The sequence below is a fragment of the Epinephelus lanceolatus genome, chromosome 11, assembly GCF_041903045.1.
Source record: "Epinephelus lanceolatus isolate andai-2023 chromosome 11, ASM4190304v1, whole genome shotgun sequence".
NCBI classification, from domain to species: domain Eukaryota; kingdom Metazoa; phylum Chordata; class Actinopteri; order Perciformes; family Serranidae; genus Epinephelus; species Epinephelus lanceolatus.
In genome coordinates this window covers 30,500,684-30,526,183 of record NC_135744.1, presented here as the reverse complement: position 1 = coordinate 30,526,183, position 25,500 = coordinate 30,500,684, and the positions used below count along the sequence as shown (strand labels likewise).

Sequence of the window (25,500 nt, the reverse complement as noted above, 5' to 3'; positions counted from 1 at the left end):
GCGTGTATAGAATGTTGGACCTATTGCCACACTGGAGGGCAAGACAGGCTGCTTTATTTTGGACTATTTGTAATTTTCTCAGATCTTTTTTTGCAGCATTCGACCACACAGCATGGCAATAGTCAGGACTGGATAGAACCAGCCACACCCCCTCCATAGCTATTTCTGTCCCTTCTATATATATTATAACCTTGTATTGCAATTTCAGTGTTATCAAAAGACTGGTCTAGACATGATTCAGAGATGGCTAGCATATGTAAGATGTTATCATGCAGCAAACTGCTGACCTCCTGTACTTTATTTCTAAGACTGCAAATATTCATATGAGCAATTTTTAATCCCTTCTTTGGTATATTTAACAGCTCTGAATTGTTCCCATAGCAGTCTACCACGTCCACATTTGTCTCAACTTCTCCTGGGTTTTGCAGGGTGCGTGATCAGCTTATCATACCTTAGATAAGCAATTTCCCCTCGCTCTCTTGCTGCTTTCAACATAGGCAACAGCTTGCTTCTCTTCTGCCAGACGACCTCTGTGAAGTCCTCGTTTATAAAAATGTTTGACCCCTTCAGCTTCTTTGCCTTCTCCAGCACCGCAGATCTGTTGTTGAACCTCAGGAATCTGGCAACAATCGGCCTTGGCTTCTCTGTGTTCCCCCTGTAACCATTCTTTCTTGCTGTCCTGTGAGCTCTCTCTATCTCGATGTCTCCCAGAAGTTGCTGCTTTTCCACAAGCAGCTTCTTCACCCTATTCGCAGCCTCCGCCCATCCCTCGTCCAGTGACTCCTCAATTCCCTCAAACACTAGGTTATTGCGTCTGGCTTGGCCTTCTAGGTAGTCCATTTGCAGATTGAATAGAATCACTCAGTGTGTTCACTTTCCCGTCTTGCTCTCTACCGTCAGTTAAGAAAGCTCATTTTTCACTTCATCCACATCTTTCTGCGTGAACTGCGTGATTGTGTGGAGATCCTTTATTGCCTCACCTTCTGTTTGACACCTCCATTATCATCTCAACGAATGACTTATAGGTTCTTTCTTGCTGCACTACTAAGTCCATGAAGAACTATTTTTGCTGTTGAAGCAGCTCACGCACCTGCGACATGGAGACGGTATCCTCATCAGCTTTTTTTGGTGGCATGATGATACTCTCGGCAGGTCGTCAGCACTAGAGCAGCAAAGGAGGCTCGGCTGTAGGCAACAGCCTCCTTTGGGTGGAGGATACAGGCTGAGGCAGGTGGAGGATGCAGGCCTAGGCAGGTGGAAGCTGCAGGTCGAGGCAGTTGGAGGATGCAGGCCTACGCAGGTGGAAGGTGCAGGCCGAGGCAGGTGGAGAATACAGGCCAAAATAGCAGTTAGCAGCAGCACCAGCAGCAGAGGAGGCTCAGGCTCCAATTTGTAGCCAGTAGCTTCACAACTCCCCCACAATTCCCCTCAGTCACAATTTTCCCCTTGTGTGTTGATAAAGACACTTAATACCCTCTAGTGAAACTTTACCACAGGTTCAGCAGCACAGCAGCACAACCACAACCAGGAAACAGGAAACAGAGAGTGCTGAGTTTCATCACATCATCTACAACAGGAAGAAGCTCATATAAATCTGTCTAGCTATGAAAGTGCCTTCCTAAATAACCAAAACCCACTCTGGGCACCAGGCCCTTCCACAGTGTGCGTCATCTTCACAGCCAACTTGTGTTTCCCTCATTCTCAAAGGTGAATGTTATAATACTAAAATAATCATTTTATTTATATAGCACCTTTAAAATCAGAGTTTACAAGGTGCTTTGACAGCAAAGCCAAAGCAGAAACTGGACACTCAGTAGATTAAATGACAACAGAAAACCAAACAGTCCTATAAAACACAAGTGAGACAAAGTGAGGGTAGAGTTAAGATAAAGTTAAAACAAGAGGACAAAAAGTGACAATATGAATAAATACAAACAAAAAGACCAAAAACAACAAAAGCAATCAAGGCAATAAAATGCCAAAAAAATATAGAATAAATAAAATATGAAAAGATAAAAAAAGATTCTGGCCTCCTGATCATCTTTAATAGGTTTCTGCATACAGCTTCAAAGTATAAACACTGAAATACTTGTATGCGGGCGTCTTGCACACTGAATCCCTGTTTAATTCTAGCAGCATCGTACACCAGAGGGAAATTAATGTGATTGTATGGATTAGATAAAACTAATTTGCTCAGCGTGTGGTTCTCTCTGTTGTCTGTAGAACTGCAGGAATACACCAGCAAATTACTTGTTCTTACATCCAAGCACTCTCAAATGTTTGGAGCTCTTATATTTTAGGCTTTTGGTACGATGTATAGGATGACCTTGAGTATATTATTGTTTTTATACCACAGTTTCGTAGTTGACAACTTGACATTTATGAGTAGCTGTTGAGGAGGAGTGTGCTGTCTCTACGACAAGCCAGTTAATTATTCAAATAGCAACTGTAGAAAAACAACTTGGCATCTCTACAATCTGGAGAGACTTAACTAAAAGAGAAGCACAACAGAAAAAGTTAAGGAGATGGAGTCAGAGAATGGTGTCGGAGGGCTCAGTAGATTTAAGACTGATACATCCACTGCAAGGCCTGATGATCTGTCAAAATATTATTTATCATTAGCACCAGACTTCCATAAAAATTCTCACCCACTTTTTCTTTTTTTGGCACATACTGCCATCTGTTATGATAAATAATTAACATTCATGATGAGACATGACACAAAAAGCTTAGTCAGAGACTCTATTTATGGAAATTACAGGCAAAAAGATAAAAATAGATTCATCCCATAAGGAAAGAAAAAATATATCCCTTCATCACATTACTCATCATCGCCAGTGAATCTCCAAAGCTGTGTGTTATCTGCTGACAGAAAGCTGTAGCTGGTGTGCACACAGAGTGCTGGCTCTCTGTCAGAGACATCATGTTTGACAACATGTTTGACAGCTTGCATCGGCTCTGATTTATGCCACTGGTGTAAAATCTGTCTCTTAGTAAACAACATTTGCAGCTGATTGGAGCCTCGTTCAGATATTGGTAATAAATAGTCCTTGTAATCCCGTTTTCAACTAGAAAACATGAGTGTGGTGCCAAGTTCATTGCTGTTGATAAGTTGATAAGTTACAGGAAAGGGTAAATGACTCAAACTGATGTGGGGGAAGCAGTGTTTAATTTTGAGGTTCTGACACCCATTTGAATGCAAGTCAGCCAAATACAATGCAAGATCTGGCCTGACTGTGTAATGCGTAGCTATGTATGACAGTCTCTTAGTCAAACTTTTGTAAGTAGACTGTAAAATATTTGTTTTGCAGTTTGGAGCCAACTTACATTTTAGTAAAACCGATCTCAAAACAAGATTGCAGTCAGCTTCACCTGGTTTTTATCTGTCTGCGCTGCACAGATAACTAATGTTTCCTGTTTGTGTTTGCAGGAGATAACATTGGATGGGCGGACTTATTTGGTGATAAACTACTAGATGCCAGTCAAGTGGAAGAGTATTTCCTGAATGAGTGTTGTAAGTGTATGCATGTATACAGTATTTGTGTCTATATGCTCGAATATGTGTTATTTACTTTTAGCATCTGCGTATGTTTGTGTGTTCAGACATTTACATGATGTGTGTGTGTGTGTTTGATAAAGTGTTTATCAGATATGAGGACCATCTTAAAGTGAGTCCCTGGGACAACCTCAGTTAACTGTGCCTTCGATATTTTGTGTGCTAGACTCATCCATGTTGAAAAGAGAGCCGCATTTTGAAAACAGTTAAAAGAAGTGACTGGGGACTGTCACAATCTTCATGGACATTGTATATAGTCACCTCTTAAGTTAACCAATGTTAGCAAAAAGCTAGCTAATGATCTATGTCAACAGGGGTTAGCCTAATGTAAGATCACCAACATTAGTCAGGTTTGCTCTCAGCTTTTTTCTTTGGTAACATTAAAAAGATTTGGAAACAGAAAGGTTGGTTGCTGACATAATTTTAGTACGACATGTATTATTGTTAGCCGGAGAAAATTAAGGCTAATGTTCCTTTTTTTATATCATCTCTGTAAGAATATACATGACTTCTAGTACCCTGTCGTGAATCTATTGCATACTTTAGGCCTTGGTGTTAGCTTTTGAAGCTATGTTGCCTGACACACAGAAACTAAAACTATCTAATACACTCTGCAGCACCCAGCTAAACTGAACCGATGTCACGTTTCTTTTAGGCCGTGTGTCCACATAGTCTTTTTCTTCAGCAGGAAAGTGGCATGGTGACAGGGAGTGCTTCAACCCAGTGCTCCATTAAAAAAGGACATTTGTGTAGCTGCCAACACATTAGATATGTAGCTTACATGACACACCACTGTAAACTGCGCCCCCCCAGTAGTACAAGACAAACCTGCCATTGCAACAGTTATCTGAACCCTGTTAAAATGTGACACTGTAGTGAATATATGAGGCCGAACATATCAGTAATCCACTTTATGACCCATTATACACAAAGAAGTCATTCACTTTATAAGTAATGAAACGCAAACCTTACCATAACCCAAACCTTAACCGCTGCTCTTTTAACTAGCTAATTGCTAACTTAGCATTTTCGCCAGGGTGTCCATATCCATATGCCCTTGAAAAAGGCAAACCCATCTCTGCCGTGTTTCTTTTTTCTTTTTTTTTTATAAAATAGTCAATAGCATCTATAACAAAATTATATGCTTATTCTATAACTATAAATCAACTCTTAAAATTGTCAAATTAATATTTTCTTAATTTGTTATTTTCTTTGGTACTTTTTGTTTTATACAGATATGCAATGATGATTGCTGGGTAATATATATGTTGATGTTATCCAATGTCAAGTCTCTGATCATGTGACAAGATGATATGTGCATGATAGCGTGCACAAGGACCCATCATGCATGTGTTCCCTTCTCATAGGGAACAACTGAAAAAGATGCTAGACATAGGCCCTTAGCCAAGCTTGTCTGACTTAGCAACAGTAACTAAGGGAGGCGGGAATTTGGATTGATCAGTTGTTGAACTGATAGTGGAAGTAATCCATAATTGTAGCCCTTGTGGCCAACAGAGGTTTTTTGTTGAGTCCCAATTCTATCACATATAAACATTCTGTAATAAGCCTCTAAAATCCATGAATACTGTCGTTTTAAAGTGTGTGTTCGTTTTTGTGTGTGTGTGCAGTTTTGCAGGAGTATCCAGAGAGTTGCGACTGCATTAAGACAGATGTCGAGTGTGTGGGGGTCAACCTGCGGGATGTCCCTCTACTCTCCCCAAATGTTACCTGGCTGTAAGTGTCCTCTGACTGTAATGACTCTGTGTGTGTGTGTGTGTGTGTGTGTTTGTACTTCTCTCCTTGTGACAACCAATTTGAGCTCAAAGTGGGAAGCCTTCACAGTCCTTATTGACTCAAGTAGCTATTTTAGACGAGCGTTTCCCAAACCTCTCCTGGACTGTCTCTTGTCCTGCACGTAACAGATCGCTCCCTGCTCCAAAATGGCTGATTTAAATGATCAGCGTGTTATCAAGCAGCTCCAGGAGTTCATCACAAGTTTATCCGTGTACTCAAATGAGTGTTCCTTGGCGCTGTTTCAGGTTGCTGTTTCTGTCCTGGGAGATGTAATTAGCAGCAGAGAAACTGATAATCAAAACATTAATCCTGTTACTGTAATCCTGTTGATAAATAACTAGAACACAAATCAGTACAAGCTGAATCCCCAAGATGATAACAGTAATGGGTCAATTATATGGAGTGAATGGAGCAGTGAATGAATGTTTTACTGACAGAGGGCTCTGGCTGAACAAATGGGAAAAAGTCCAAATCCAATTACCATGATTGTCCTCAAATGATTAAAAAAAATCACCCAAATGTTTAAAACTTTCCTTTGCCCTTTTGTTGGATTTTGCTCTCTGCCTTTTTTGCATTCTTAGCCATTTTCAACCATCTGCTTTATTTTTGACCTTTCATTGGCGCCCTGGGTTGGCATCTTTGTTTTGCTCTTTGCAGTCTAATCCCCAGATTTAACACTCCTGGTCTCGTTTGCAATGCATCCGAGAAAAAAGGCTACATCACTGTTTATTTACCAAAGTATGCTGAACGAGTGTGCATATGTATATGGTATGTGGTGCGTATGTGATTTCGAACAAGCACGTTTTCCATCCCTCCATCTATCAACCATTACCTATTTCCACTTGTAGAGTCATGGCAATGGATGGGAGTTTTTTCTTCTTTTTATGAAACTGTCACATACTGCAGTGCTCCCACATTCATCTCTGTCACAGATTCTCTGCGTCTGAGGTGTTATTGCTTCATTTAATCATCCATTCTTTTTCAATTTGGTCTCTCAGTGAGAGGTCTCACACTATTGATCGCTCTGTTCCCTCACAACCAATAAAAACACTTTTAAATTATCTATAATTGAGCTTCTAAATGTCAGCTCCTTAAAAGGCTGTTTATTTTTGAACAATTTTGTTAATTCCCTCCATTAAAAAATCATTAATTTCCCTAAATTTGCAGTTATACTCTGATTATTAACCCTCATTTAATGAAGCCACCCTGTTTCTCCTGATCAAATATGGACTGATGGTGGAGTAGTCATCCATAAAATGACCTGTAGCCCTTTGTTTCTCATCTTCTGAGTCTTAAGTCTTCACTCTCAGTTCGCCTCCTCTTATGTCTGTAGATTTATCAGCCTGCACCGCCAGAGTTTATCAACAAAATCTGCAGACTTTGCTGTGGTTGTCTGGGGCCGACTACAACAAAGCTGTAGCTGGTGGCAGCTTAAAAGGATCACAAGCTAACGTTGAGATGTTTGTGACTTTACTGAAGCATTAAGTTTTGTGATTTCTGCCAGGTGTTATGCATATACTGTAATTATCAAAACACCTTTGACCTTAATATGATATTTCAGTTTGTTTCAAAGTGGCATTTAGATTTTCGTTGTACACTTTTGCATATTTGCATTAATATGCCAGTTTCCTCTCAAACTGTTACCTTCTTAGTTTTTTTATAACTGGGATGTTAGACCTAGGAAAGCAGGGAATTTTACATATGTTCTTCTTTGCTTTTATAACCACTCCATTTTTATTTTCTCATAAATAAAAAAAAAACACCATTAAGAATAGCATAAGTGCAGATGAGAGGTGCAAAGATAAAATTTAAAATGATTTAAAGTCTAGAAATACGGTTGCAGTCATTACAGTGTGGAGTAGGCAGTGTAAAAAAGGAATGTTTTTAGCTTTGACTCAAAGGTGGCCAGAGTCCGGGCTTGTCTGACATCATCTGAGAGGTTATTCCAGGTTTGTGCTGCATGAAGACAAAACACTGCTTCACCATGTTTTGTTCGGACTCTCGGGACGGTCATTGGGCCAGCCCCTGATGTCTTCAGGGTCCTAGAAGGTCCATATGTCACAAGCATGTCAGAGATATATTTTGGGCTCTGAGCCACAGAGTGATTTATACAAATCAATTCTGAGTGACAGATCACCAGTGTAAGGATTTTAGAACTGGAGTAATGTGGTCATATTTCCTAGTGTTTGTCAGGACCCTAACAGCAGAATTCTGAATAAGTCTAGCAATGTTTTTTAAATGGTATTTGATGTAGCTGTGGAAATTTCAGTCTGAGTCCAAGATAACAACAAGGTCTCTTGCTTGACTCCTAGTTATAAGACAGAGGAATTCGAGGTGAGAGCTGACACTCTTTCTTTCTTTCTGTGGCCCAGAGAGAATTATTTCGGTCTTATCTCTGTTGAGTTGGAGAAAACTATGATGCATCCGATCATTTACAGTGACACAGACGTTCTACAGGTCCATAATCACCTGGTGAAAGCGATGTGTATATTTGCGTGTCATCTGCATAGTTATTGTAGGCTACATTATTTTGTATGATATGGGCCTGATCTTTCATTTCAGTGCTATAAAAACCTGCATACAGGGCACTGATTATGATATTACATCTACCTTAAGCTTCCTAAATAATATATAATAATCTGCATTAGTAATTAAAAAGTTCGGGCCTTTTTCTTCTAAAGTTAATACAACTTACTGATGGCCTCTCCGAAAAGTTCCTCTTTGTTTTTACGATATGAGCCTTTTATGGCTGTGGCTGTTTAAATATCCTGCTTTGTGGAAACATACCACGTGCCAATACCTCTCTTCCTGTTTGGACTGTAGGTCTCCTTATCTTATCATCTTTTAAACTTGATATTCAATAACTTTATTGTTAGCACTTAAGCAAATTACTTCCAGAATTTAAGCTAATATTATATCTGTCTTCTCTTCAAATGACGACAGTCAACAGAGGGATTATATTGTTCTTAACTCCGAGCTGTGCTGCCCTGATTTGCAAAACGGAAAGAACAGAAAGGCAGCTGAAATATGATGATTTCCCCTCCTGGGAATACACTGGATGGAGAGATGATGATGACAATGATCTTGAAGGATTGTGAATTATTCAAACTACATCTGTCATAGCTCCATCCAAAATGTTGTTTCCACATCTCCAGCTGGCGTGAAAAAGGACATCACTTCATCCTCTTTTTGCCTTCTCTGCATCCCGTATCATTTAATGTGTTTAAAATAAAGTCTGGTTCACCACCAAGCCTTTTTAGCCGATGCATTGCCTTCAAACAGAGAGCAACTTTGCCTCTAAAGAAAAAATATGTAAAAACACAATATTTGTTTTTCTTTTTTGTTGTTTTCTGGTGCTAACTAGCCTCTTTTTTGGCTTTGATTGAGTTTTTCCAGGTTTGTTCACATGGTCTTCATTTCCTTTTTTCTGTTTGTTTGGTTTTATCCTTTGTACTGTTTTATTTGAGGAGGTGCTATATGATTTAGAATTAACAAGTGTGGGAGATCCTGGAGTGATCTGTATTTTAATGCTCTTTACAGGCTTGAAACTATTTCGTTAAAGTACACTTGCTAATTTATTTGTACTTATGACTGTCTGAATATGCCTATAATTGGATATATGGATATAAAGAATAATGCTGCAGTCTGCTATACGTTGTTTTCGCTGACTCATTTGCTGGAGATTTGTTGCCCTCGTTGTCTGTATGTTGCACAGTGAAAGATACTTTAGATTTTATTAGCCTACTAATGTTTTGTCGGTCATTAAAAACTTGTCATGTGTCTGTGTGTGGGTGAGTATCATTCAGGTATACAGTATGTGTGCTATATTTTTGATTTTAGAAAGTGTTTAGCCGCTAATTATTCTCCTCATTGCTGCTAAGGTTATGATGTAATGTAATTTTTAGTGCATCCAATAAGACCTTTGATCCTTTTGAGATGTCTGGTGCCAGCCTTGTGTCTGTGTGCATGCATCTTTGTGTGTGTGTGTGTGTGTGTGTGTGTGTGTGGTGAATATAAATTTACACTCAGCCGTTTTTGTCTTTCTGTTTTTATCTTTTCTGTCCCATGAAAGTCAAGTTTTAAACTCTGCCTCTAACAGATTGTGCTTCTATTCTTCTGGAAATGTGAAGCAGGGTTTTTAAAAGTCAATAAAGTAGCAGTAGTTAAGTCTTTCATGTGACTGTTCACAGTGCATAATGCCTTTCATCCACTCTCTCCCTCTTTGTCTGAGTTAGTGTGTCACGATACAGGAGTCTCTAACTTCAATACAATACCTTGAGAAAATATTGATATTGAACACCATTTTTGATACTACAGGGGAAATTGACGGCATACAAGTTAAGTTTTTTATTAAAAGATAAATGCTGGTATAATGAGCCTATAAAATGACATTGATGACTTTTTCTTTTTGGTTAGTGGCAGAGAACAGCAGAATGACTGTAAACATTAACAATTAGAGAGAGTGAGAAAGCGCAGTTTTAAAACCGTCTCAAAAATTCTGTATTTAGATGTATTCATAAATCTGTATTTTTTTGTATCTTTTATTTTTTTCTGTATTTTTGTCTGTCTAGTCTGAGTGTGTCTGTTTGTATATGCAAACTGTGTTGTGTTTTTCTGAATGTGGCATTTCGTGGCTTCTGTTGCAGGTCATTGAAGAGCAATGAGATCCAGGTGTTGTCTGATTTTGTTTTCTCAGAATACTCTTCTCTACAGAGACTGTGAGTATTTCTACGCTGTTTTCCACATCCTCGCAACACACACCTGTTGTGGGTACATTCAGTACTTACGTTTCTACATTTATCATGTATAACTGTGGCTAGTTAGAGGAGATTTTATAGCAGGTGTTAAGAAAACCAGTGGGAAAAAACATGAATGAATGATGAAGCAAAAAGCAGAAATGTTTATCAAATAGTCAAATATAAAGGCATGTAAGTTTTTAAATGCAATTCCTTACAGGGCTGCTCTTTATGTATGGCTCCAACTTCTTTTTTTACTCTCTGCACGCTGTTACACTCATTGATGATACATGTATTCATTGATCAGGTGTATGGTCAGGCATCACAAAATATACTGTACTCAGATGCTGGATAAATTATAAGATCAGAGGACCACAAAATTAGGTCAGGCGGGGAATGGAGCTCCTTAAGAAAATGCACACATTGCTATCCAGGTAATTGGATTTTTTTTTTCTAAAAAAAATCTGTTAAAAATCACACTGTAAAATAGAAAAGAAAAAAATGTAAATGAGGTCAAAAGTAGCTATAAACATCATAAATTCACACAATTAAAGGAAACAAACATTAAATCAGTACTTAGAATACGTACTAATTGCCCCTTTATAGCGATACTACACTGTTAAAAAAATGAAGGGAACACTGAAATCACACATCAGATCTTGACGACAGAATTATTCAAGTTGAAAATCTGTACTGATGTACATTGTATTGTTTGTTGAGAACAAAATGACGTGACATCGATCAGTGGAAGCCTAAATCATCAACCCACTGAGTGCTGGATTCAAAATCACACCGAAAATCAGAGTAAAAAATTGAAATCACAGGCTGATCCAACTTGAGTGAATTTTACCACAGCAACTCACAGCATGACTCAGTAGTGTGTACAGCCCCCGCCTGCCTGTATGCACTCCTACAAACGTCTGGGCATGCTCCTGATGAGTTGGCGGATGGTGTCGTGGGGGATCTCCTCCCAGACCCGGATCAGACCATCATTGAGCTCCTGGACAGTCATTGGCAGTACTTTGCAGCATTGGATGCAAAGATACATCACGTCCCTTATGTGATCCATTGGATTTAGGTCAGTGAAACGAGAGGGCCAGTCAATGGCATCAATGCATTCATCATTCAGGAACTGCCGACACACTCTGGCTGCATCCTAATATTTCACCTTCTGGGGTTAATTCACCTGGGGCCTCATGTACAAAGGGTGCGTACGCACAAAAACGTGGCGTACGTCCTTTTCCACGGCAAAGTTCAGATGTATCAAGAGTGAAATGACTGTGGAAATGTGCGGTGCCTCACGCCTACTTCATGGCTGGCGTACGCACGTTTCTACAGCTGTTGATCCTTGGGCGACACAGAGGTGATGCTGAGAAACTGTTACAATAAATAAATGTGAAAACAATTAGTCCTCAGAGTGATGTGCACATCAGAGAAACATTAACAATTAACACTGATGAACAATTAACACACCCGCGTGTCTGCAATTAGATGAGTGGATATAAAAGCATGCGCAAAGTGGTGCCGAAAATATCGTTAACAACAACGGCTGCTTTAGCAGTAGTAGAAGATTTGTAAATGGTGCAATACGAAGAGAGCATGTGTTCAGAGACAGATGACACTGGCTCATCAGCTGCTTTAGGTTCCTGAGGCCAATCCTCCTGGAACTGTGCGCAGAGCTGCAGCCGGCAGCGCGACACGGCGAGGAGCCATGCGCTGCCTGTATCCATACAGGTTCTGACCACACTGGGGTTCCTAGCTCCAGGGGCATTCCAGAGGGAGCTGCCCGACCGATCGGGGCTGTGCCAGTCGACCCTGAGCCGAGCCATGCCAGCTGTGTGGGACGGAATAATCCGCATGTCAGCCAGGTATATCAAATTCCCATACAATGCAGCTGAACAGGCCAACATTAAAGCGCAATTTGCAGCCGGTTTTCCTAACGTTATCAGAGCTATCGACTGCACACACATGACTACAGTATAAAAGCACCATCACAGGATGAATTTGTTTATGTCAACAGGAAGCATTTTCATTCGATCAATGTACAGATCATATGTGATGCGCAAATGCAATTAATCAACATTGTGGCGAGGTGGCCTGGTTTAACGCACGATTCATACATTCTGAGTAACAGCATGGCTGGGAACAGACTACAAGCTGGCACTGTGCGCGATGGGTGCCTTCTTGGTGAGTAATTTATTTGTTTAATTGTCCTAATATTAATCCCCCTGATGCGCGCTGAGCATGTGCGCCCCCAAATATTATCCTGCCTTCACAGCATCAGTACTAGTCAGTGGTTAAAGTTAGTGACTTGCTGTTTTTGCTGGTTAAACTACAGCTTCAGAGCTTTCTAACAAGCCCCTGATTGTCTCTGTGTGTAAAGTACTCATGTCAATAAACCCGTGCGTAAAGTGTGACATTTCTTAATCAGCCACACCTTTTCCCCGGTGCACTTCTGCATTCATTTACAACAATAGTGTGTGATCCGTGTAAGTGGTGTATAAAATTAACAAATGGAAACTGGAAATCCAGTTCACTTAATTATTTGTCTGCTTTCAATTGAACCCAGGCGACTCTCTCTTCAAACGGGGTGAGCTCCTCCTCTTCTGTCCCCCCGCCTGTTTTGGCCACACTTTGGCGGTGGGCAGCCCTTACACCGCTTCACGTTTACCTTAATGTCGGACCACTTTTTTTTTAATTCTGCGTGTGTACGCTTTTCTGTCCCCACAGCAATGACAGGCTCACACACACTCTCCCACTCACTCCGCTTACGTTTAGTATTGATGCCGGAGGACAGCGTGCCAAAAAGTACATTTTTGTGCGCCTCCACTTCAGTGAGCATCTCCAATTCGCATTCTGTGAAGTTTTTCTTTTTTCCTGCCTTACTCATTCTTTTGTTTTAGTTTTCTGATTGTGCAGAGAGGGGAATCTTAGGTGCAGGGTTCATTTAAATATGATTTGCATATTTAAATGGGGGCGTGGACAGGGAGGGGCCGGGTACTCCAACATGCAACGCTCAATTCCACGTTGATTGGGATGTACAAAGGAAATGTGCTTGGATTCATGTGTACGCACAGATTCATACATCTGGATGTATCCACGCAAGTCTTTGTACATGAGGCCCCTGGTATTTAGTAATTTGAAGGCATTCTCGCCATCTTTCCAGCCCTGAGGACACCATGTTTTACTATTAAACTTTTGTTACTCATGTTTCAGTTTCCAGTAGACAAATGGATCTCTGAAGGCGGAGCCAAAATGAGCTCAATACACATAAAAATGTACAATGTGCCTCATCAGCTTTCTAGTTCTTGTTGTTTTTGAAACATGATGATTTTATGTACATGGAATGATTTCATCAGCGATCCTTTCTCAGTCAGTTAATCTGTCTCTTAACTCACTGTAGATGTGATGGCAGCACTGACAAGTCGACAGTATTAATGCTTTGTGCACGATGTGATTTCACTGGGATGCAGTAAATCTCTCTACTGGTCATACATTTGTACCTTTGGAAAATATGTTGTTTTTTTTCTTGTATAAATCACTGCCTGTTTCTGCAGACTGACCCAGACAAAGTGTCATTATGTTGAATAAATCATAGGCTAATATATTGCATGAGTGGTGTTAACTGAGACAGACTGCAGTCAGAGCAAATATAATGCTGTCAGCTGATTATGAGGCAACCAGAGGGACAGTTACAAGTCTCTCTGACATCTCCGAGTTTTTTTTCCAAACCCTTTTCTAATGCAGTTTTTATTATCAACTATGCATCATGTCTGGTGCCATTTGCATCACGCTGCCTCATAAATCATCATGACAAATACCAGACACAGCTCGGCCTGTCAACACTGACATGATATATCCATTCTAATCATCAAGCTCTCAATGCATTTACTATGATTAGATTTAGTTTCCCATATATGCTCACACATTGGTGTCAGGCTGGTTGTTCATCAAAATTTCATGACAAGATAGAGTGATGCACATCACAGGTTTACAAGACTATAAATGGGGCCAGTAGATTAAGTATGAGGCTCAAATGGTGAACGATAAATGGACTAAAGAACTGAAGCTTTCTCTTTTTGCGTTGGCTTTTGTAATTCTATTTTTGAAAGGGTTTTGTGCTCTTGTACTGAATGAGGCTAATTCTGAAGATTGTACAATGATGTTGACAACTATAAAGAGTTTTTATCATGTGAGTCTGTCTGCAGAATCTAATTGGTAAGGGTTATGCACATTTACAAACATATTTACTGGCCAAAAAAAATAAATTGAAAGTTACACATCTCTGAGCTTAGATAAAGGACCAAAAGTTAGTAATTACTGGCGTGTTATTTCTGTCTTTTTAAGGGTTTTTAAGGGTCATAATTTGCGTCTGAGCAACTGTTTGTCCCCCTGCAGATGACTGTCCTCTGTGTTGGTGGAGAATATGCTGATGAGGGTATCATCCTGTCGTTCTTACTGAAGTGTTAAAAGGAAAAGAAATGCTTGTGCAGCGAATAGTAATAATGATACAATTCTGACAACGGGGTTTAAATCACTTTCACATCTTACTCTGGTGTTTGCATGCATTCAAGCAGTGGTTCCTAATGGGTGCATTGCGGTCCAAAAGTGGGTTGCAGGTCCATGGTAGATGGACCGCAAGTGAACATGTCAGGTTTGCACACTTTATTTTTAAGTACAGTGAATTTCTAACGCATAGCTTTTTTGTCAAAGCGCCATTTCCTGCTGTAGAGTGAGTGACTAATGGGCAGCCACATGACAGAGACAGCAAACTAGCTTGACGACATGGCCAAACGCAATAACGTTGAATATACTTCACTGTGTGGACCTTGAACCATGACTAAGAAGAGATCTGGACCCCGTGGCTTGGCCAGTTGGGGACCACTGCATTAAAGAGAGTAACAGTTAGAGCAGTAAAACTTTGGATGAATTCTGACTTTTGTAATCTGCTTTCAGGTTCTTGCAAAACAACAGCCTCCAGATCATATCCAAACATGCCTTCAGGGGCCTGCACAGTTTGAAGAGGTTGTAAGTACCCTGCTCACTTCATTAATGATGTCAAAGAGGAACACCGCCAAAATGAACAATTCTAGTGTTTATTTCCATGACCGGGAAGTTCAATCAATATTTGTGAGCATAAGGCACTCTCTCTCAAACCCAGAAACCAGAGAAAACTTGAGATGTCGTCAAGTATGAAGTCTGAATTAATGTTTTCTTTTTGATAACCAATTGAGCCTTATTCTATTGTAGTGTTCTCAATTCTGAAACAGAAAGTGTACCCACATACTCAGAACATTCCCCTGGGTGCTCTCTAACATCATTCATGATTCAGTTTCTGTGGAGCACCACCAGACTATATACATGATGACATCACAAATTTGAGTTTTAGCAGTCTAGCTTTTTGATTTGGAAGAGAGTTGTTCAGATTTACTAACATTTTTGGACTCTCTTAGACCATAGGACTAACATGTATGAATTTTGAAAATGGGTGGAGTTCCCCTTTAATTGCTCCTGTAACAACTACTGTATATGGATTTTATTTTTCTGAAATAGTTATTAATATCATATGGTGTGTTTATCCACAAAGCAGTTCTTGGTTATTTCGTATCCATAGAACACAACTTGTGGAAGAGAGGTCTCCAAGTCTTTTCAAATGAGTTTAGGGAGCCATTGAGGGAAAATCTAAGCTTTTCAAGTCTAAGGACAGTAACAGCTCTTTCACCCACCTGTTGTGAGATGGAGGTTGAGGGTGTTTCCAGTTAAGGAGTATGAGTCACCTGGCCAACAGGGTGGTAAAGGCAAAAACAGTCTGCATGACTTTGGAGGTAAAAAACAATAAATAAATAATGATTTTAATGCTGGACCATTTTGGTGATGTGACGAAGAGTCGTCACTGAGTACGGGCAGCACATGGTAAAGATGGCACTCGGTGAAATGCTCACACATGGTTAGCCACACACATTATTTACCCCTCTCAATTTGGTGAGTGCACGCACCACAGTAAAGCCCCAGCCGCAATTCTACATACACCGCAATACAATACAATGCTGAGGAAATAAAACACACATTAGAGTTTAGTTTCATTACAGTGTTGATCGGACAGGTTGGTGTTTCTGAAAAAGTATACATTTTTTGGGGGATTTTCTGTTTTGCTGTGGACGTCCTTGATTTTGTTTTCTCACTATTTTTGTTAATAAAAACACCTCAAGTCATGTTTTTGCAACTCAAGCCATCGTGTAGACCTACGTCAGGCAAACTCATTTGTGTTCTGCTCATCCCTCTCCTACACACCTGTTTGAAAATAGATGTGTGAAGTATTCCTTTGTTCTCCTTTGAGTTTTTTTTTTTTTTTTTACTCCAAACTGACTCCAGTGACATGATGCAAGTTTGAGATGGCACACAAGGGAAAGCAAAGGAATAAAGTCAGTATTGGAAGGATGCCAGGCATCATAAGTTGAGTTAACATTAACTAAAATCTGTTTATGCTGTTTATTAATGCCAGTCCAAACACACCTTACATGAGAGAGCATGTTCGGGTCACAAAAAAGCTGTTGAGGTCATTTTTGCTACAGTGAGGTGTAGCTGTCTGCAACTGTGTATGAAGGCAGCAATGATTTTCTGTCAAGATTGATTAATACCCTTGTTATTTTATTTTTTTTTAAATCCATCAATGATTTAGTCTATGAAATGTAGAAACACAGTGCCCGATGCCCAACACAACTAGATTTGTGTGACCAAAAATCCAGGACCAAAAGATATTCAGTTTGATTAGGGTCTGGACAGCTAAGCTGCCAGGACACTATTGTAATCCTAGTTCTTCTTCTTCTTTCTTCTTCTGAGGAAATCATACTTCCCATGGGTGAAAACTCACCAAACTTTGCACAAAGGTACAGTCTCATGCCAGATATCCTCAGCTGTAAACTCAAGCCAATAGCCCTGATGGTGGCGCTACAGCAAGCGTCTAAAGTTCATAACTTTGAAAATTCATAACAAATCAACCATACGTACTACAACTTCACAACTTTCATCAAACTGTAGCCCCAATACTGAAGAAACTTTTGTACAACCTATTAAAAATTATGAAGTTCATCACTGTTTTTGTTTCAAAAACTGTAAAACTTCTTAAACCCATCTCCTCCCACAATTTTTGCTCAATTGACACCAAACTTGCTACAGAGCATCTTCAGACTGTCCTACACAAACTATGTTTCTCAGATTTTTGATTTATCAAAAATTGAGCCTACAGTGCATCAAAATGTTTGACTGTAAACGGTACTGTAAACATATACATGCAAATTCTTGTTAAATAAATCTTCAGTGTTCATGAAAAAAGACAAAATTCTACAGTCATGGTAGATGTGTGGCAAATTTCAGAATTTTATCTCAAAAACTGAATTTTTGACAGCATTTTGAATTTTGCTCTAATGTGAACAATTGGAGTCAATGTAAAAATGGCAAATTTAAACATCAGTTTTTCACTTATGGAGCAAATCAATCATTGTTAAAATAAATTACCAACATCTCCATGCTGTCTAGATGCAATATGTGTATTTTCAGATTTTTGTTTCGATAACTGAATTTTTTACAGTGGTTTGAAATCTGCTTTTCCATGCATGGACGGCTGCTAAACCTGCACGTCTGGCTTAGTCAATTTGTGAAGCTACACATGAATTATCACTGACTAATTAGCTCAGTGAGATAGAAATTGATTCTTAGTCTCAGAGGTTGTGAGTTCAAGCCTCAGCTGATGCCAAAGGCAGATTGTGTTGCTAAATTCCTAAATGTCTTCCAATTCTTCTGCTTGTTGCTCAGAATTGCCTAAAAATGCCCGGACCCGACCCATCGCTGCGCAGCAGCTATAATTTTCATTGATTTCTTTGTTGCACATCTCTACTTATGTATATATAAATTTTGCATATGGCTATTGTTATTTTATCGAGGAGGCACCTTCATAAGCCATTTTTGGCCCCTAACCTCTCATGCACAACGTTCAAACTTTTATATTCTCACTGTCTTTTTATAAACATGCATCTGCAGAAAAAGTAAACCAAACATGATAACAAAAAAAGGCAGCAAATCCTGACATTTGAGAAGCTGATTTATTTTACTGTTAATGCTTGTAATGTAATATAATATTTTGGAGTCAGAGAATAGAAGATAACTCTCTTTTTCTGCTTCTTGCTCTTCCTCTCAGGTTTCTCAGTGACAACTTGATATCCTCCCTCAGTCCTGGTGTGTTCAGGGATCTCCATCAGTTAGAGTGGCTGTGAGTAACACACGCACACACACACACACACACACACACACACACACACTTGCACCTACACATGAGGAAGTCATTGCATTTTGTACTCAGCTGTGGCTTTATATTGATGTAGCTGGAAGGACACTGTGTGGCTGTTGAGCGCATTCAAGGACACACTTAGTTCTGGCAGTCATCATGCGTCTGTATGGGGTGCTCATGCTCCGTTTTTGGGTTGTCTGGTTTTATTAAAATTTGAGATATAGATGACAGATTGACCCATACAGCACATGAGCATCTGGAAATTCCTTTCACAATTAGATTTGTGGCTTAGGGTCCTTCCTGAAAACAAAAATCCCCTCGATGTTCTGAGAGTCATCTGGGTTGCAAGAAGAGCTGGAGAGTTGTATTCATTTGCTCTCATCACCAACTCAGTCTCAAATCGAAATGTTTCATAGCTACATTGGTCCACCGGTGTTGCGTATTAGTTTCACAATAGCAACTCTAAATTGTGAGATGCCTATGTGTTTTTTATGTGTGCATGGTGTCGTTGTCAAGCAGTGCTTCACTTTACCTTTGTACAAACAGCTCAGATTAATTCCTTATAGAAAAATTCTTACAGTTTTGGAAGTACACTTCATTTCCTTGCAGAGTAAGATTGAAACCTTTCCCACGTATACAGTATATGCCAAATATTACGCTTGCACCAGTATTTTTCTTGCAAGAACGTGTTCAATATTAGTTCAATATTAGAAGTGCTTGAGGGAAGATTTTTTTAATGTTCAGACAGACCAAGGCTAGTTATTTTTCCCCTGTCTCCAGTCTCCATGGTAAGTTAAGCTAATCATCTCCTGGTGTAGCTTCATATTCAGCTCTCAGTAATGAGAGTTGTTTTGATCTTCTCGTGTAGTTCTTGGTAGGAAACCAAATGAGCATATTTCCCAAAATGTTGATCCATCGTTGTTATAACTTTAATAAATATTTTTTTTGTGTCAGGGTGTTGGATCATAACCCTCTAAGCAGCTTATCCCAGGACACCTTCATCGGGCTCCAGTCCCTCATGTACCTGTGAGTTGCATCTTTTTTTTTCTCTTAAAATCTTTTATTTCAGTTCTGGCTGATCTCAATGTCAAAGTTAGGCCAACTTTTTCTGAGTTTTCGAAGATGAGAATTGTAGGATGATGATTTCAGCTGTGGTGCAGCACCCAGCAATGTCACCTCACTACAAGAGAGTTCAAGGTTTGTACCTGCCAGCCAGCTGGCACCCTTCTTCGTGGAGTTTGCATGTTCCCCCCGTGTCAGTGTGGGTTTTCTCCAGGTACTCTGGCTCCCTCCGACAGTCCAAAGACATGCAGGTTAACTGGTGACTCTAAATTGCCTGTTAGTGAGAATGTGAATGTAAATGGTTGTCTGTCTCTATGTGGTAGCCCTGTGATAGTCTGGCGACCTGTCCAGGATGTACCCTGCCTCTCACAGGGTTGTTGTCGAAATCTGGCGCTCGGACAGTGACTTGCGGTGTCAGAAACCAACAAAAAAGGGGTCCTTTAACATTGGCATGATACATGACCGATGACTGTAATAGAACAAGAACAAAAGTTGAGGTGCCGAAAGTCCAAGTAGGGTTGGCGGAAGGGGTGGTTGATGGGTCCAACAAACACTGACTTTCACCCCGTATCGATGTATTGCATAAGTTTTGAAAGAGACTGTAAGTAAACGATAAATTTCCTATGAAAACGGAAGTACAGTCAGGTCCATAATTATTTGGACAATGATACAGTTGTCATCATTTTGGCTCTGTACACCACCACAATGGGTTTTAAATGAAACAATGAATACCTGCTTAAAGTGCAGACTCTCAGCTTTCATTTAAGGCTTTTTTCAAAAATGTAGTATGAACCGTGTAGGAATTACAACCATTTCTTCACACAGTCCCCCAACTTTAAGGGCTCATAAGTATTTGGACAAACTAACATAATCATCAATTAAACAGTCAGTTTTAATACTTGGTTGCAAATCCTTTACAGTCAATGACTGCCTGAAGTGTTGGACACATAGGCATCATCAGATGCTGGGTTTCTTCCCTGGTGATGCTCTGCCAGCCCTTTACTGCAGCCGTCTGCACTTCCTGCTTGTGTTTTGGGTGTTTTGTCCTCAGTTTTGGCTTCAGCAAGAGAAACGCATGCTCAGTTGGATTCAGGTCAGATGATATGACTTGGCCATTGCAGAACATTCCACTTCTTTGCCTTAAAAATGTCTTTGGTTGCTTTTGCAGTATGCTTCAGGTCAATGTCCATCTGCACTGTGAAGCATCGTCCAATGAGTTTTGAAGCATTTGGTTGAATCTGAGCAGATAATGGTGCCCCAAACACTTCAGAATTCATCCTGCTGCTCTTGTCAGCAGTCACATCATCAATAAATACAAGAGAACCAGTTCCACTGGCAGCCGTACATGGCCATGACATAACAGTACCTCCACCATGCTTCACTGATGAGGTGGTGTGCTTTGGATCATGAGCAGTTCCTTCCCTTCTTCCTTCTCTTGTCTTCCCATCATTCTGGTAGTTGATCTTTGTTTTATCTGTCCATAGTATGCTGTTCCACAACTGTACAGGCTTTTTAGATGGTTTCTGACAAACTCTAATCTGGCCTTCCATTTTTAAGGCTAACCAATGGTTTGCATCTTGTGATAAACCCTCTGTATTTATTCTAGTGAAGTCTTGTCTTGCTGACAAGAGCAGCAGGATGAAAGCTGAAGTGTTTGGGGCACCATTATCTGCTCAGATTCAACTAAATGCTTCAAAACTCATTGGACGATGCTTCACAGTGCAGATGGACATTGACCTGAAGCATACTGCAAAAGCAACCAAAGACATTTTTAAGGCAAAGAAGTGGAATGTTCTGCAATGGCCAAGTCGTATCATCTGACCTGAATCCAACTGAGCATGCGTTTCTCTTGCTGAAGCCAAAACTGAGGGCAAAACACCCAAAACACAAGCAGGAAGTGCAGACGGCTGCAGTAAAGGGCTGGCAGAGCATCACCAGGGAAGAAACCCAGCATCTGATGATGTCTATGGGTCCAACACTTCAGGCAGTCATTGACTGTAAAGGATTTGCAACCAAGTATTAAAACTGACTGTTTAATTGATGATTATGTTAGTTTGTCCAAATACTTATGAGCCCTTAAAGTCGGGGGACTGTGTGAAGAAATGGTTGTAATTCCTACACGGTTCATACTACATTTTTGAAAAAAGCCTTAAATGAAAGCTGAGAGTCTGCACTTTAAGCAGGTATTCATTGTTTCATTTAAAACCCATTGTGGTGGTGTACAGAGCCAAAATGACAACAACTGTATCATTGTCCAAATAATTATGGACCTGACTGTATATTTTGAAAGAAGCATGCAATACATGTAACAGGCAGAACTTGACCCACCATCCCAGAACATCAACAACCAATGCACCCAGGGTACCTTGCACATCATATCTGGACGTGGAAAGTCCATGACCAAACGTCGATATGTGACGAGGTTGGAGTGAGAATGTGTTGCTGAAAAACAAACTCTTGAACATACAGCACCGTGATAACAGCTACATTAGATGGGTAAATTTGAAATGTACTTTGATTGTTTTAGTGTGTTGCATGTCGCATCGGCTGACATGGAGGGGCCAGGGTTTATGACCTGTACTGCAGCCAGCCACCAGGGGGTAATGGAGATGTTTTGGCTTCAGTTTTGGGGTCATGTCATCTATCTGTATTTACAGTCTGTGGTCAGGCCACAAATATACATGTCTATTAATTTTTAGATATCCTGTAGATCAATTCACAAAAGCCCATATAAAACATGTGGTGCTTGAGATTCAAGAGGCATGCTGGAACTTTTTCTCTGTTTTCTTTAATTGATTTTCCGCCAGAGAAGATAAGGAGCATACGCACTTGTCAAATGTGGGCTAAGTTGTTCTCTGTGAATAATTTGCATTGTTGAATTTCACACCTCATTTTAATCCTCTGTCATGTCTTTGTGTTACAGTGGTGGTCAAATATTAAGCGAGTCAGTGGAGTCTTATAGTGGATGTCAGATCTCTCCCCTGGCAATTTAATTTTGTTTATTTCATAACTTAAAGCTGCTACAAGGAACTTTTAACTGGATATGCAAAAGTCTCTCGTTTCTGCTGATGTCTGTGCAAATGAGACCATCGGTGTGAAGATAAGATATTTCTATATAGTGTATATCCATACCTTTAGGAAACTGTCTCTGGGTCCGCCCCAGGTCGCTTCCAGGATGAAGCAATTTACGGCACTCAGACGGCACACGTCATCTTACCTAGCTGCTTACATTTAGTGACTCCTATAAACAGTCACTAGTTTTCCCGTCTTGTTGTTTCATTCATCCCCAAAACAAACACATGTGCGAGCCAGGTAAGCGTCTTTACGACAATACACGCTAGAGCTCATGGCAAATGTAGGCTTCATTCCGGCAAAACGCTACCGCTTTTGTCCACAGGGTCGCCAAAATCAACTCAAAATGAAAGTTCCTTGTAGGGGCTTTAATATATCTTTAAAGCACCTTTAAAAAACAACAGTTGTTGACCAAAGTGCTCTATTTCCATCTTCACAGAATGAGTCACACTTCTGTCAGTTTTACTCTCCTTTATGTCTCACTTCCCTCATCTCCATTCAGTCACTGCTTCACTAGTCTGAGTGGGCGGAAGTTCGCTGCAGAGATCAGCCTCTCATTGGGCGGAACGCGCCACCCACTGAAGTCCCGCCCTACCACCTCCGGTTGTGTAGCAGTTTTCAACCGTTTTCAACACGTCCTTTACTAACTTTTGTGGTGTTTGATCTTGCGGGGATGTAGCCATTTTTCTGCCATGGTTCGCGTCCTGTAGGCGATATTTTTGTGGGCGTGTTACACCAAAACCTGTTTCCCCCCGGCAATATTTTTGCAAGCGCACCGTTGCTGTGGCACCGCCCAGAACGATTGTGATTGGTTAAAAGAAATACAAGCAGCCGGGGCATTTTTTTCTCCAATCTCAAAGTGAGAGTCGGCCCAGCCAGACCTTTCTTTTCTTGAGAAAGGTCTGGTGAGCAAGACTAGTGCTTCACTGATCTGTCTTGGATAAGCCGTCTGTCTTGTTCTTTGCATAATAGCGAGACCTTCTCCCCCCAGTGTGTGTTGACGTCTCATCCCCTGACACTATCCTTTGCTTCACACCTGTCATCCCACAGTTCATCTCTCCACTTGACTCGATCTCTCAGTGTTTCCCTCCCTGTACACAACAGGTTCCCATTTCAATGAATTACCTTTTAACATTTGAATTTTAAAAGATAAAAGGCCTTTTATAAATGTGCACTCACTCTGTCTGACTCCTTCAAAGAGCATGTGTACCTCCGGGGGTTACACCCGCACAGAAGTGACCATATGTCTGTCTTTTGGTTTCTCCATTAATCTGTGCAGCCCCCCTGTCCCAGGTCGCTGTTTTGTCTGTCCTCACATCTGTCTGTAATGTGCCACCAAAAATATTTAATAGTTGGTTTTAAACCGAAAACTGATACTACTGTGACTCTTCACAGGAAAATGTCATTCCATTTTTTTTCCACATGTTTATTGCCGCTCGTTTTTCAAAGCAAAGGCTTTTAGATTGATTCTCCTCCAGCCAGGCAAACATTTCTGTTCATTCAGTTCTTGCAGAGACTTAAAACTGACTTCTAAATTACCTGGTATGGGGTAACCCATTACAAGGAGCAATTTGGTATTTGTTTGATTATGCAGATGTGATCACATATCGCATGAACACGAACACATGCTTGCTCAGATTAACCCCTCTGATCCCACTCTAACATTCACACACAACAGGCCAAGCCTATTTACATATAAACGCACAGATGAAACTATAGCAAACAACAAAGTAGATCCAGTCCACAACCACAACCAAAACTCATCTTGCTGCCTTGAATCTAAATCAACATCATATTCATTATCATCACAAGTCAGCACTCATATCAGACTGATGTGCAGAGCTGCACACACACACACACACACACACACCCAACAACAAAACAAGCGCAGCTGCGTAGTTACTGAAAAGTAACCAGAACACTGAATTTCTGACCATTACCGCCCGCAACCGCAATGTGTATGTCCGCTCCCGCCCGCTCCCGCAAAACTCTGAGAATTTATGCCCGCACAATAATAGAGATGCATTAATTTTGTGTCTTCTCCCGTCCCGCAGGAGAAAACACGTCATTTTATAGGCTATTAATAAAGAGATTCATGGGGTTGTTTGTTTCGTTTCCCTGGTCTGCATGTCTTTCGACGCACTGGTCAGGAATAGCACTCCTATTTCGTTGTTTTCATTTAGTTTTTAATGAAATAAAGGCTGTTTCATATTCTGTTCTCCTCCTCTGTATTTTATTTATTTTTCTACCTTTATATAATCACGCAGTGATTGAGGTTAAGGCAAGCCCGGCGCCAGGATGAAGTTACTGAGGGGGCGGTTAAAAATTACGAGGGGGCAAATCTTTATTATGCAACATATAGGTTCACACAGTGAGTTATAAAGAGCACGCAGACGTGCGTAATAGTCGCGCATAATGACAGCTCGTCACTGAAACACAGTAAACTGCATGTCTTCTTTCATGTTTGTCTCATGACAGATGGAGCTGACAGACAGACAGACAGACAGACAGGTGGAGCAAGTGGCAAATTGGTATGAAAGCTGGTTCAGGGCATATTCGTCCATTTATGAATAAATATGGAGTGGAAACGCTCATGCATGTGCACCAAGTTCCTGTGTTGACATCCTGTCGCTAGGCTACATCTTCTTCTTCTTCTTTTTCTTCTTCTTCTGCTGTTTAATGGGGACCCGGCAGGACCCAATCCCAATGCAGCCCTCTATGTCAGAGTACAAAAGTTACCCAGGCCATGGCCCCCCTAGCCCCCCCGGTTCCGCCCAATGCCCAAAAAATATCTTTAAAAAAAAAAAAAAAAAAAAAAAAAACCTCAGCCAGGCTCATTAGTAGCCAGCCAGCAGAAATCAGCAGAAGGAATGGTTACAGACTGGTGGGTTCTCATCCCAATGAATGACTGGCAGCCAAACGCCACCACTGTCAAAAGCCAACCACAAAAAGCACCACCAACACTTGCAAAATAGACTTTGGAGCCTAAATTTAGC

The 25,500-nt window shown here is 40.5% G+C and overlaps 1 protein-coding gene across 1 annotated transcript in view; it reads left to right on the top strand.

The window, feature by feature from the left end:
- Positions 1-25,500, top strand: part of rxfp2a (relaxin family peptide receptor 2a) — a 66,490-nt gene that overhangs the window by 18,167 nt on the left and 22,823 nt on the right. The window contains exons 3-8 of the mRNA XM_033609741.2: positions 3,431-3,514; positions 5,185-5,290; positions 9,997-10,068; positions 15,043-15,114; positions 18,281-18,352; positions 19,325-19,396. Of these exons, the coding sequence (XP_033465632.1) occupies positions 3,431-3,514; positions 5,185-5,290; positions 9,997-10,068; positions 15,043-15,114; positions 18,281-18,352; positions 19,325-19,396 (478 nt within the window). The remainder of the gene's footprint in view (positions 1-3,430; positions 3,515-5,184; positions 5,291-9,996; positions 10,069-15,042; positions 15,115-18,280; positions 18,353-19,324; positions 19,397-25,500) is intronic.